The following is a 14,156-nucleotide window of genomic DNA, read 5'->3' as shown; positions in this document are numbered from 1 at the left end:
CAGGGAAGTGCACCCTCTCACTCCCACACCACGAAACCATCTGTCCAGGTGGCAGTGCCCTGCAGGCTCCATGCCCTGCCCTCAGGGGGAACATTCTGCTTCCCATGCCAGCGGAGTTGCGTGCACAATTCTAAGGCAGGATATGACCCAAAGGTGACGGCCCATCCATTTTATCAAGGCTAAAAGGATAACTCTCCTGAGGGGAAGGGGCCAGAGCTCACTTTTCAATTCCAGCATCAATGACTAAAACTACCCATCTGCTGTGATTTCACGACAGTGTTGCCAGGCAGGGTGTGCATGAGCGGGCAGAGGGGATGGACACGAAGAGGCTTTAGAACATGATCAGTGTCAGACAAGATGATCACAGCAGTTCCTTCTGGCCTTGGGGAGTCTATGACATGCTTGGGGTGATTTTGCACTGGGTCTGGATCAGTCCCAGCATGGATTAGCACATGATCCAATCCCTGCTCTATGTAGCCAGGAGACACCCTGGAAAACAGCACATGCTGTCCCCCTCCTCACCAGGAGCTTTGTGCTGCATGTAGGAAGAGTTCACGAAGAACCACAGCCAAAGAATGAAGTCAGCTGAATTCTACTAGTCTGAAGGAAACCTGCCAGGCTCTGACACTCCTGTTCCAAGGGATCGGCTGTAGTCAGCGAACTCCAAAAGAAATAAGGTGCTAGGAGGATTTTCAGCAGGAAGACAACCAGAATGGCAATGATTTGTCTAAAGATCGATTGCTTCAGTCCCCCGACTCTGAGTCCAGCGGCCACCTGCTCTGAACAACGCAGCACTGGCAAAGCCCGGTTCCCTTTGAAATCAAAGGTCAGCATTAGAGAACAGCACATGGGAGGTGTTGGGGCACAGAGGCAGCCACAGAAAAGCCCCATGACAGTGAGATTTCTGCTCCTCACCTGGGGAAGGAGGTTACTACATGAAAAACATATGGGGGGGGGGGGGGTAGAAAGAGACAAACATGAAAGGAGGGAGCGAGAGAGGTCATTGCTTAATAACATACCTCACAATGGGGTTCCCATTATACAGAATATAAATGCCGGCTTCTTTATTCCCGTAGATCTGATTGCTACGGATGATGCCTTTTCCGTTGCCAAGGACAACGATGCCTGAGCGAAGGCCACTGTGTATCTTATTACACTGCGGTTTCATTTATGCACATGCGGAGAGAATAAAGGCAAAACAGAGGAGAGATCACTCAGACGAGTACACGACAGGAGATTGCAGGAGGGAGATGGGCAGCTTGTATGGAGAGGGATGTGGACAATGGACCCAGTTGCCAGGAGGGGTCACAAAAACAGAAACCCCTTTAATGGACCAAAGTCTTGTTCCACTTTTAATTTTCCTGCATGAATTTAGTGCGCATTGAAATAACTTTAAAGCTGCCACACTGGGTCAGACCAATGTCCATCTAACCCAGCATCCTGCCTCTGATAAGGCCAATGCCAGATGCCCCAGAGGGAATGAACAGAACAGGCAATCACTGAGTAATCCGCCCCATCTCCCATGCCCAGCTTCTGGCAATCAGAGGCCACGGACACCCAGAGCATGGGGTTACATCCCTGACCATCTTGGCTAATAGCCCTCGATGGACCTATCCTCCGGGAACATATCTAATTCTTTTTTGAGCCCAGTTATACTTTTGGCCTTCACAACATCCCCTGGCAATGAGTTCCACAGGTTAATTGTGCATTTTGTGAAAAAGCACTTCCTTTTGTTTGTATTAAACCTGTTGCCTATTAAATAGATGCTGGATCTACAACCCTGGCATGACTAGAGTCCCTCCTTTATGTACCCAGCTGCTACAGCAGCACTGCAGCCATCCCCACCCTACCCTGCCAATAGGTCCTGGCCCTGGATAGGTCTGGGGCCGGAGGTCTTCATGCCCTTTCAATCCCTGGCGTGCCTGAGGACACCCAACTAGGGTGCCATGCTGGGCAGTGTCTCTCTGTGATGTGCCTGCTGGGTAGAGGTCGATCATCACCAAACAGACAGAGGAGGGGAAAAAAAAACATTGGTCAGCCCTAATATGAATTGGGGGCAGCACCATGGAAGTGAAAGCTCTATCTCTCCCGAACCAATCAGGAGCCCTCCCCGCTGCTGGAGAGAGGAGTCCTGTACAGCTGAAATGGAAGGATTTTGTTTTGTCCATGGTGGGCATGATCTGTGAGTGGAGCGATACACCTCCATGCTTCTCACACACATACATGGGGCCGTCACTTAATCCCGACGCATGTGAATGTCCTGCTAGGTGCACTCAAATGGCGACACGCTGCCTTTACCGCAACCGGGACCAGCTTTTTCAGGGGACAGAAACAGAGGGGTAAACAGAGCTTGATGAGCAAGCTTAGAGCAAGGACGGCGAGTGTGTCACGCTCAGTCTTCCAGTTTCCTCCACATAAAGATCTCTCCGGGCTCTAGGCAAGAACATCATACTTCTTGCCAGCCCTGGAACACAGCCCAGGTCAGCCTGCTTTGCTCCTGCGTCAACTCAGCTCGTTATGTCATCTGAGTGCTCCCCGTAACCAAGGGAGTGGTTACAGAGTGCTGACAGACAGGAGAGGAGCCCAATCTAAGCCAATCCCGGGGCAGACGGGGTGAGGGGAGGAAGGACTAAAGAGCTATGGGATAGTATCAAAGGGGTAGCCGTGTTAGTCTGGATCTGTAAAAGCAGCCAAGAGTCCTGTGGCACCTTATAGACTAACAGACGTATTGGAGCATGAGCTTTCGTGGGTGAATGCCCACTTCGTCGGATGCTATGGGATAGATTTTCAAAAATGCTCAGTGCCCCACAGCTCCCGCTGAGAGCAATGGGGATTCCCTTCTCCCCAGCTGAGAGCAATGGGAATGCTGCAGAGTTGCAAAATATTGGACTTAAAACCTGACCCTGGTGCAGGGCTGAATATTACCCATCCTGGGGCTTGGGCCAGCGCAGCCCTGGGGAGGTAATGCAGATTGGAAGCAGTGTTTGTACAGCACCTGGCACAATAGGGTCCCAGTCATGACTTAGACCTTTGGGTGCGACTGTAATAACAATGTTTAATAAATAAGAACAATACTGCCCCTCCTGGAAGTCGGCACGCGGCAACTTAGGGAGGAAATTCCACATCAGAAGGGCAAGAGGACACATTACTGGGGCTGGTTGGGTTTTTTTTCCCCCACTGGTGGCTGCTGCTCAGAGATTTAAACCCCAGGGCAGATGGAACGGTGGGCAGAGGGCAGGTGAGCTGATCCAAAGCGCAAGGTGCAATTTATCACGACTGCATGATTTACAACATGACTGCACAGGTGACTTCATTGCTATATTTCAATGTCCATTTGATATGCTATTTGGAATGAGGAGAATGCCCTGATACCCTGTAGGTAATTGCTCTTTCCCTAAGCATAGCAATTGCAAGGTAGGTGACATTTGGGGATTATTTAAATAGCCCTATAGCCTGTTTGCCTTGAGTCACCATTTCAATGTCAAATGAAATACGCTTGTCCAACCGGAGGCCCTCTGAATCAAGCAGATTATTTTGAGGCAGAATTCACTAATGAAGAACCCAAAAAGGTTAGACTTGGGGCAAGAAGCCAAAATCCTTTAGTTCTTAAAGGCCAGGGTGACTCTCCAAGGCAGTTCAGACAGGAATGTTTGGTGCCTTTTTGGCCCCCAAAAAGAAGGAGCTTCAGACAGATCCAGGCAGAGGGAATGTACCTACCAGTATCAGAGGGTTGGCTCCCTTCCGGATATCCACCCCCGCCTCGCAGTTTGAATGGATGTTATTGTCTGCAATCAAACCTCCAGCTGCCAAGCGCAGAAATATCCCTGATGCTTTGCAGTGGTGAATGTCATTCTTCAGCATGATGATCTACAGGGCAGAGGAAAAGCAATTTTAGTCAGTTTGTGTCTGAAGAAGGAACCTCGTAGGAAAAGCATAGCTTTAACCTTCTGCCACCTCAGGAGTCCCTGGTGCATGGAAAACTCCCATTGCCTTCAACTACTAGCAGTATCGTGTTCTGTGTTATGATGCCAAAAAGTTCATTAGATTCACAGACTTTAAGGCCGGAAGAGACCATCATGTTCATCTAGTACGACCTCCTGACCTCCATCGCAGGCCACAGAACCTCACCCACCCACTCCTGTAACAGACCCGACCTCTGGCTGGGTTACTGAACTCCTCAAATCATCATTTAAGAACATAAGAACGGCCGTACTGGGTCAGACCAAAGGTCCATCTAACCCAGTATCCTGTCTACCGACAGTGGCCAATGCCAGGTGCCCCAGAGGGAGTGAACCTAACAGGTAATGATCAAGTGATCTCTCTCCTGCCATCCATCTCCACCCTCTGACAAACAGAGGCTAGGGACACCATTCCTTACCCATCCTGGCTAATAGCCATTAATGGACTTAACCTCCATTAATTTATCCAGTTCTCTTTTAAACGCTGTTATAGTCCTAGCCTTCACAACCTCCTCAGGCAAAGACTTCAAGTTACAGAGAACCCACCATTTGCACTAGTTCAAACCAGCAAGTGACCCCTGTCCCATGCTGCAGAGGAAGGTGAAAAACCCCCAGGGTCTCTGCCAATCTGACCCGGGGGGAAAAATCCTTCCTGACCCCAAATGTGGTGATCAGTTGAACCTTGAACATGTCGGTGAGACCCACCAGGCAGACACCTAGGAAAGAATTCTTGGTAGTAACTCAGAGCCCTCCCCCTCTAGTGTCCATCACTGGCCGTTGGGAATATTTGCTGCTAGCAGTCACCAATGGGCCACATGCCATTGTAGGCAGTCTCATCATACCATCCCCTCCATAAACTTCTCAAGCTCAGTCTTGAAGCCAGTTCCCCCCCCCCCCCCCCATTTGCTCACCTTGGAAGGCTGTTCCAGAACTTCACTCCTCTGATGGTTAGAAACCTTCATCTAATTTCAAGCCTAAACTTGTTGATGGCCAGTTTATAGCCATATATTCTTGTCAACAAGGCGCTTAACTTAAATAATTCCCCCTCACTGTTTATCCCTCTGATGTATTTGTAGGGAACAATCGTATCTCCCCTCAGCCTTCTTTTGGTTAGGCTAAACAAGCCAAGCTCTTTGAGTCTCCTCTCATGAGGTAGGTTTTCCACTCCTTGGATCATCCCAGTAGCCTTTCTCTGCACCTGTTCCAATTGCATTCATCTTTCTTAAACATGGGAGACCAGAACTGCACACACTATTCCAGATGAAGTCTCACCAGTGCCTTGTACAACGGTACTAACACTTCCCTGTCTCTACAGGAAATACCTCGCCTGAGGCATCCTAGGATTGCATTAGCCTTTTTCACAACCGCATCACATTGGCGGCTCATAGTCATCCATTATACTCAGATCTTTCTCCTCCTCAGTTGCTTCCAACTGATACATCCTCAGTTTATAGCAAAAATTCTTGTTGTTAATCCCTAAGTGCATGATCTTGCACTTTGCACTACTAACTTTCATTCCATTTCCATTACTCCAGTTTTCATGGTCATCTGCAAATTTTATTAGCACATTCCCACATTTTGTTCATGTCCTCTGGTCCCAAGACCGATCCCAGAGGAACTCCACTGGTAACCTTCCCGCCCAGCCAGACAGTTCACCTTTCAGCATGACTCGTTATAGTCTCCCCTTTAACTAGTACCTTATCCACCTTTCGATTCTCATATTCACCCCCATCTTCTCCAATTTAACTAATATTTCCCATGTGGAACTGTATCAAATGCCCTCCTGAAATCCAGGGAGATTAGATCTACTGCATTTCCTTTGTCTAAAAAGTTATTTTTTCAAAGGAGATCAGACTGGGCTGGCACAATCTACCTTTTGTAAAATCATGTTGTATTTTATCCCAATTACCGTTTACCTCTATGTCCTTAACTACTCTCTCTTTCAACATTTGTTCCAAGACCTTGCATACAGCTGAGGTCAAACTAACAGGCTTGTAGTTTCCTCGAGCACTTTTTCCCCCTTTCATAAAAATAGGAACTATATTAGCAATTCTCCAGTCATAGGGTACAACCCCGTGTTTATCGATTCATTAAAAACCCTTGCTCTTGGGCTTGTCATTTCGTGTGCCAGTTCCTTTCATATTCTTGGATCGAGATTATCCAGACCCCCTGATTTGGTCCCACTAAGCTGCTTGAGTTTGACTTCCACCTCGGATGTGGTAAGTTCTACTTCCAAATCCTCATTTCCATTAGCCGCCCTGCCACTACCCCTGAGCTCCTCATTACCCTGATTAAAAACTGAGACAAAGTATTTGTTTAGGTGTTGGGCCATGCCTGGATTATCTTTACTCTCCACCCCATCCTCCGGGTTCAGTGGTCCGACTTCTTCTTTCCTGGATGCTTCACAGGAGGCAGGGCCGACTGCAAGCCCCTTGTTCACACTAGTGAGCAGTAAGTCGCACCCCTAGCCCCATTGACATCAGTGAAATCATGAGACTGACTTAAAAATGGACTTAAAAATCACACGCTATTTACAATGATCTGTTTTGGATCCTTTTGCTTTTCCTGCTGTGTTTAGAGCCTTAGGAGGTCACATTTTCAAGCCCTCATCACTATGAGGATCAGATTTTTAAAATGAAAGCAAGTCTCACATAATCACGGGACTCCAGGAGGTGAGGCTTTAAGGAAAAAAAACACCGAAGTGTGAGAGTCACAATAAAATCACAAGAGGTAGCAACCTGCCTTCATTTTCACTAGGCTTTGGGCACCCGAGTCCCTTGGGCAGCTCTCAATATCTGCTCTGATGGCAGAGAGACCAGCTTACTACCATGGGTTATCATTCCTGAGCTAAACATTTCTCATCGTGCCAGGACTTTAAGATCCTTACCGTGAATTTCTCTCTGTCCATCTCTGTCTCTCTCGTTTCTGTCAGCTGCTCCCTACTTCACTGCAGCAGCCACCGCAATACCATTGAGAGAAATTCCACAGCTGCGGGATTAGGGTTTGACTAAGTGTCCTGGCCAGTCAGTCCCCTGCAGGACTGAGATGCTCCATGATGGCTACAGATGGTCAATGCAGCCTAGTGGGTAGAGCACTGGCATGGGACCCTGCAAACCTGCGCTCTAGTCCCAGCTCTGCTGGTGACCTTGGGCAAGTCACTTTCCTGCCCTCTGCCTCAATCTCCCCACCTGTAAAATGGGGATAATGATACTGACCTCCATTGCAAAGCGCTTTGAGAAGTATTGGTGAGAAGAGCTGGATGTTATTAATATTCTCACACACACACTAATAATATTTTAATGGACTCTTTTTGGAAAATCCTGGGCCTGATCCCCAGTTATTCCACTCCTGTGCTTGGCTGGTGGTTTCAAGCCACCTTGGTGCTTCCCATGCAGGGCACAAAGCCTCAGGGCTGCTCTAACTTGTGCACTGGTCCCCAAGGCTCTTTATCAGCCCGGGAGGCTCAGAACAGCCACAGTGCAGTGCCCTCTGGTCATACCCCAGGTCACTTATCTATGCCAGGGCCTGGGGGTGGGGCAGAGATAGAGCCCTTACACCAACCAGGGAAATGCCTGCACAGGCTGCATCCATGGGGGGGGGGGGGGGGGAGGGGCGGCCTTTTCCACACACTTTCAGGTCGTTTTATGCCACAGAGCAAATGAGCTGCAAACCTGGTCCTCTCTACTCAAGATGCAATGCACAATTCTGGAGATGAGTTAACAAACCAACATGCACAAAACAGTCATCACAGGAACAATAACAGTGTTTAAAATAAAGTATGATGGGCGTGAATGACAAACAGTGCCGAGGGAATTCTGCCACACGCAGAAACCCAGAACTAGATTTTGGATTGTTTGCAAAACAGTCAAGTCAGGTCTCATTTGGAGGGATTTTTTTATGTTGTCCACGATCTCCCTTTACTTTAAAGGCAGGATGTGTGGTTAGAGCGCCCATTCGGGAACTCTGGAAGCTATTCCCGCCTTTGGCAAGGCATAGGAACACAAGAATTGCCAAGGTCCATCTAGTTCAGTATCCGTCTCGGCCAGTGGCCAGTGCCAGAAGCTTCAGACAAAGGTGTAAGAACCCCACAGTAGCAGATGTGAGATAAACTGCCCCACATTAGCTCTCAGCCTGAGTGCGAATAGTTAGAGGTTGGGGAGAGTGAAGCAGCAGGTTTTACAGCCCTTCCAAAATGTTTAGTGTTAATTATAACTCTGGATATTCTTGTTAGCCACACAAAAGTCCATCCCCAAGCTAAGTTCTTGGCTTCGGCCACTTCCCCTAGCGGTGAGTTCCACAGTCTAAGCATTGTGTGGAAAAGTAGTGCCTTTTATCAGTGTTGAATTTGCCACCTTTTAATCTGGCGGAACATCCCCCTGTCCTTGTGACAGGACTTTGCTGTGTGACCCTGGGCGAGGTCACCCCATTCTCTCTGCCCCTCAGTCTGCACCCCTGTACGGTGGGGTAAGAGCACGTCCCTGCCTAACTAGGGTGCTGCGAGACCCAGAGCAGTGGATAAAAGGGGCTAGGTCCCTGTGGGGGACGATTATTGAGTCTCTCGCTAAACAGAGTCTGGTAAGGTCTTTCCTACGGGCCTGTGCCCCTCCCCACACACCTCTTGCAATGCCCGTGTAAATGGATCATTCTCAAGGGGTGTGCATCAGGCTCGGGGTGGGGGAACGGAATCCTCCCCCACCCCAAACCTGGCAACGTGGCGGGGGGGGGGGGGAGTGTCACACGTGCATCTCTGATGGAGGCCACCTGCCCCAGACCAGCACAGCTCTGACCTGAAAGCAAGGCTGTGAGGAGAACGCGGAGCAAACGGAAGCAGCACCCAGCCAGGGGAGGGGCGGAGAGGAGAAATGCCCTCTCCCCACACCCAGAGGAGAGAGACAGAGTGCTGAATGGGACCGTGGCGCTACAAAGCAATCCTGACCAAAGTGCCGGTGTTGTTCAGCAAGGTCTCCATGGTGATGGTGCATCAAGGCGAGGTGACCTGCACAAAGGTCATGATGTTGGGACCTTGGCTCTCCTGTGTCGGCTTCGTGACTCCATTCAGCTGGCGGCTTCTTGGGGGCTCCAGTCTTCAAGGCTGAGAGGTGCTGATGGAGCAGGAGAAGCACTGGGGTCAGAGTCCCCCATCATGCCAAACCAGAGCAGGGATGACTAACCTTGAATACAATGTGCTGTACGTCTTCGCTAGTATTTCTCATCCGCACCCTTCCTCTAGTGTGTGCTCAATGGTCCAGATTACATTTCATGGACCTTAACCACATGTTGGATATTGTTAGCTACAACAGAGCCACACTATGGTAACTGATCTCATGAGACTCAGCAAACCAGGGAATCACTCAACAAGCTTTCGTCGGCTGCTTCTCACCCAGAGTGAGGTGGTTCCAAAGTCAGGTTCCAAAGCAGAACTTACAACAATGCTTGCATGCATCCCTGCTATTTAGAGCTACCCTGAAGTTAGAGACCCAAATCCAGACCTGGTAGAAGTGGGCACCACTCCACTAATAGAGCAGTGTCTGCTTACATCTGTCCTGAATTTGGCCCAGCAAATGCACTATTTGCATGCTGTGAAAGCACATCTACTGAGCAAGAGGACACAGAAGGCAAAACACCTGGTATCTAGATGCAGAATCAGCCCAGCCAGCAAAGTTAAGGCGGATTACCTTCTAATCGCGGCATTGTTTTATTTAAGCAAACAAGTAGTTTAATACTCCTGCAGTTATGGTATTTAATTCTATCCAGTCAAATAAACCCCTAGCCCCATGTCTGATTACTAGAGAGAAATAATCTACAAATTGCTTTCACATATTCCCACTTCAATGAACAATATAGATCAGAAGGTAATTAAATTACACTTCCTTTATTTGCTCGTTCCAAAAAGGTGCTTCATTCAATCTGTTAATTAAACGTGGAGCTAGGCGGGCAAGGTCAGTCACTCCCCACTGCCCTGGTGGGGAGGGCCAGTTCACCGTGCAATGCCAAGCCCTGCTCAGCAGAGCAGTGGTAACAGGGAGACATGCTGGGAGCTAAGCACGGGCCGCCGCCTATGGACTTCACGGGCACTTGCTCAAAGTTACGCACCTTATTCAAGGGCTTTGCTGGGCTGGGCTCTGATCCAAAGCCCATTAGAGTCAACAGAGCTGATCCCACGGACGCCAGTGGCCACTGGATCAGGGCCTAGGTTCATCCGTGCTATAGTGACGGACAGCAAAGAAATCATGAATCCAACAAAGGACAAAGACAAGGTACAGATGATACTTCGCTCTTCACCCCACCCACAGCACGTCGGTATTGCCTACCATGCAGCACGGTATAATAACTAGGTGCTGTGAAGTGCACTGATAACAAAGTGGGCAGCCTTAGCTTGGAGTCTCTTTTCTTTCAAATCAGAGCCAGGGGGGAATTTATGCTAAGCAGAGCCTGCAGTAAGAACTGCTAATCCAGTTTCCAATCTGGCATCAGAAAGGGCCCTGTCTAGTGCCAGGTGCCACAGAAGAGCTTAGCTAGGCCTGGCCCTGCACCTGTGTCAGCAGGCTCGCCTGCCATGGCTTTCCTCCGGCTCAGTGCCGCGCTCCCGACTCTGGGGCGGCTGGATGCACAGCTGGTTCTCACTCAGAGGATGCTCTAATTTACATCAGCCGCTAACAGGCTGTAGTGGCAAAACTGCAGTAGGGATAGTGCCAAGTGTTGCTAGCCTGCCCCTTTCCTCCAGCCACGCCTGTTACGACAGAGAGGGGAGTGGCACAGGAGCGACCGCCCCACCACAGGATCTCCCTTTGCATTGGGGTGACTCTCCCAGGCCTCAATCCACTGGGTAAATTCTCTGCTACTAGAAATGGGAGAAGACTCCACTGAGCACAATGGAGCTGCACCCACTTACTCCAGAGGAGAATCTGGCCAGATTCGCCCAGGACCACAGGGCATGCTCCCTGCTTTGCAAACACCATCAAACCAAGAGCGAGGCCCATTGTCCCCTCCCTCCACACAGCCAGTTTCCTCCCCACAACCTTCACAGAGGCACGAATGAAGCACAAACCGTAAAGAAGCATTTTCAGTCTGAACTTTGAATTTCCCTGCCTTAACTCAGGCCCTTATTGTTACTAATACCTCTTTGTGTATGGCCGGGCCCTGCTGGAGCTGTGATACAAGGCTTTCAGCTGCAAATAACATGGCCCAGCTGCTCCAACGGGGATAAGAGGGAAGCTGTTTTAGCCAAGAATCATGTCATTGTAGCTCTGTAATAAGAGGAAACGGGGCAGGGATTTTATTGTACAGCTTCCGAGTTCCAAAGCTAAAAGATTTCACCCACGTCATAGAGCCAGCCCCCTGGAGCCAGCCAGGCTAATTTCTAGCCTCGCACGTTCTCTCCAAGAATGGGGATTAGGCAATCAATTCAAATCAAGCTCCGAAAATGAACTGGAAGTGAATGGTCTCAAATGCCAGGCCGAAAAGAAATCCACAAGAGCAAATTAGTTCACTCAATATCAGCCCTATGGGAAAAGGTACCTGGACTGCTCAGACTGGGAAGAGACTATGTGAAATGTTCTCTCTCTCTCGCTTGCTGGTAAGAGGGCAGAGGGTTGTTTGTGAGTGGGTCAAAAGGTGGACCCCAGGATGTATTCCACAATTCAGGAGACACAAAGCTCCTAACAGTTCACCTTCTCCTACATAAGCCACGATTTCAGGACCTTATTTCCTTCTCTCTTTATGGAAGTCTCTCTCATGCTTTTCCACCTAGATTTGCTCCTCCGTTACCTAAATTACAAGGGATTGATTTGAATTAATTCAAAGTACTGATTTACTTTAAACTTGTTATGGTCTGTTGTAGAAAGCCCCACAACTCTGAAATACCTGTCTAAAAAGCAACCTGCTGCTCTCCAGCATCAAGAAACAGCAGATGTTTCTGTAGGACATATAAAATCAATGTTTTGTGTTCCCTCTTCAGGGACAGCAGCAGGAGTTCATTACAACGATTACGTGTGGACAGAAAAAAACATGTTTTGATTAGTCAGAAAATGTTTTGAAGTTAGGATGGCTGGAATCCCACCCCCCATGGAAAATGTCAAGTTTTTGGCAAATAATTGAAAACCAAAATATTTCAGTTCTGAAATGCCACTTCATTGTTGCGTGGGAGTTGTAGTTAATGTGCCTCATACTCCCATTCTCCTTTATAGGTTGGGCTCCCTGGTCAGACTACATTTCCCATGACGCACTATGGTCTCCCCTCTTGGCAGGCAGAGGTGGTGAATCATGGGAAATGAAGCCTGTCTGGGAAGGCTGGTGCATAGAGGAGAATGGAGACAAGAAGCAACCAATCTACAACTCCCATTAGGTACCACAGTGGCATTTTTGTATCAAAATATTTTGGGTTTTGGCCAAAAAAAAACCCCCAAAGTCAAATATTTCCACAGAAAGCAGACACGTTTTGAAAAAAAAAATGCTGTTTAATCAAAAACCCCATTTTCTGTTGAAGTTTTGATGAAAAACTTTTGATGGGCCCTAGCTTAAATATGCATGTGATCTGAGGCACCATAATCCAAAAGTGGTGTGCATCTGCTGTTACTAAAGACACAATGGGACTTTTTCCAAGAGGGGTGTGTGTGACCCAGTGGCCCATTGGTGCCAGCTGGCAAACTCACTACACCTAACCCATTGCTATCATAGTACAGATCTACAAAGGATGTCGTGTCAAGTATCAAATGAAAGCTGGTGACACACGGGTCATCAAAAGCATTGTGAGACGCATGTATGGTTGGTTTGTAAGGAGTTGTGTGTTCCTACTAAAAATATGGTTTAAACTATGTAAGTAGGCCGAGCTGACAAACAGGCTTTCTGCCAGATGAAATATGTCAATGCACCTATCTCTCTGTCACACGTAAAGTAAGCATTGTAAAACCAACACAATGGAAGCCCATTTACATGTGAAAGTCAACAGGAAGAACAAGTCGAGGGGGTGGGATGTGAAACAATCAGGAGGAGGGGAAGACACCTTGGAGCCAGCACCCCAGGAAGGGAACCACAGGGGTCATCCTGCCTTTTGGGGGGGAGGTGGAGGGAGGGGACACTGAGTTTGGAAATGTTCGGAGACGCAAAAAGACATTTTGTCATTCTTAGGGTTACCATATTTGCACAATCAAAAAAGAGGACATGGGGGGGGAGGAGCCGCACTCTAGCCCTGCCCCTGCCCCGCCCCCATCCACTCCCTCCCACTTCCCACCCCCTGACTGCCCCCCTCAGAACCCCCAACCCCCCCGCTCCTTGTCCCCTCACTGCCCCCTCCTGGGACACCTGCCACTAACTGCCCCCTAGGGCCCCACCCCCTATCTAAGCTTCCCTATTTCTTGTCCCCTGACTGCCCTCTCCTGAGAACCCCCCACCCTAACTGCCCCCCTAGGACCCTACCTGTCCCCTGACTGCCCCGACCCTTATCCACACCCCCACCCCATATTCACACCCCGCCCCCAGACAGACCCCCGGGACTCCCATGCCCTATCCAACTGCTCCCCACCCACTGACAGGACCCCCAGAACTCCCGACCCATCCAACCCCCTCTGCTCCCTGCCTGCCTCAACCCCTCTCCACACCCCTACCCCCCTGCCAGCCCCCCCCGAACCCCTGACCCATCTAACCCCCCCCGCTCCCTGTCCCTGACTGTCCCAACCCCTCTCCACACCCCTGCCCCCCTGACAGCCCCCCCCGAACTCCCGACCCATCCAACCCCCGCCCCCCGTTCGCTGACCAGGGCCGGCTTTAACAAGAGCCCAGGAATTGGGCTGCGCTCCGGCCGGAGTTGCAGGGCTTGGGGCCGGGCTGGAGGTGCTCGGCCGGGGCTGGGCCGGCCGCCCTGGGGCCCGAGCCGGGCCAGAGCCGCTGGGGCCGGCGCGCTCGGCCGGAACTGGGGCCACCGCCCTGGGGCCCGAGCCGGGCCGGAGCCGTTGGGGTCGGGGCCGGCGCGCTCGGCTGGAACCGGAGCCGCTGGGGCCGGGGGTGCTCGGCTGGTGCCGCTCAGCCAGAACTGGGGCTGGTGTCCCGGGGCCCGAGCCGGGCCGGAGCCGTTGGGGTCGGCGCGCTCGGCTGGAACCGGAGCCGCTGGGGCCGGGGCTGGGGGTGCTCGGCTGGTGCCGCTCAGCCAGAACTGGGGCCGGTGTCCCGGGGCCCGAGCCAGGCTGGGCCGGAGCTGCTGGG

The 14,156-nt window shown here is 50.3% G+C and overlaps 1 protein-coding gene across 1 annotated transcript in view; it reads right to left on the bottom strand.

The window, feature by feature from the left end:
• FBXO10 (F-box protein 10) overlaps nt 1-14,156 on the bottom strand; it is a 47,997-nt gene that overhangs the window by 25,241 nt on the left and 8,600 nt on the right. The window contains exons 3-4 of the mRNA XM_065406914.1: nt 3,718-3,867; nt 1,020-1,156 (exon numbers count right to left, since the gene is read on the bottom strand). Of these exons, the coding sequence (XP_065262986.1) occupies nt 1,020-1,156; nt 3,718-3,867 (287 nt within the window). The remainder of the gene's footprint in view (nt 1-1,019; nt 1,157-3,717; nt 3,868-14,156) is intronic.

Source organism: Emys orbicularis, chromosome 6 (assembly GCF_028017835.1).
Source record: "Emys orbicularis isolate rEmyOrb1 chromosome 6, rEmyOrb1.hap1, whole genome shotgun sequence".
In the NCBI taxonomy this organism is placed as follows: Eukaryota; Metazoa; Chordata; order Testudines; family Emydidae; genus Emys; species Emys orbicularis.
The sequence above is the reverse complement of the archived record's forward strand: the minus strand, read 5'-3'. Positions and strand labels throughout refer to the sequence as shown.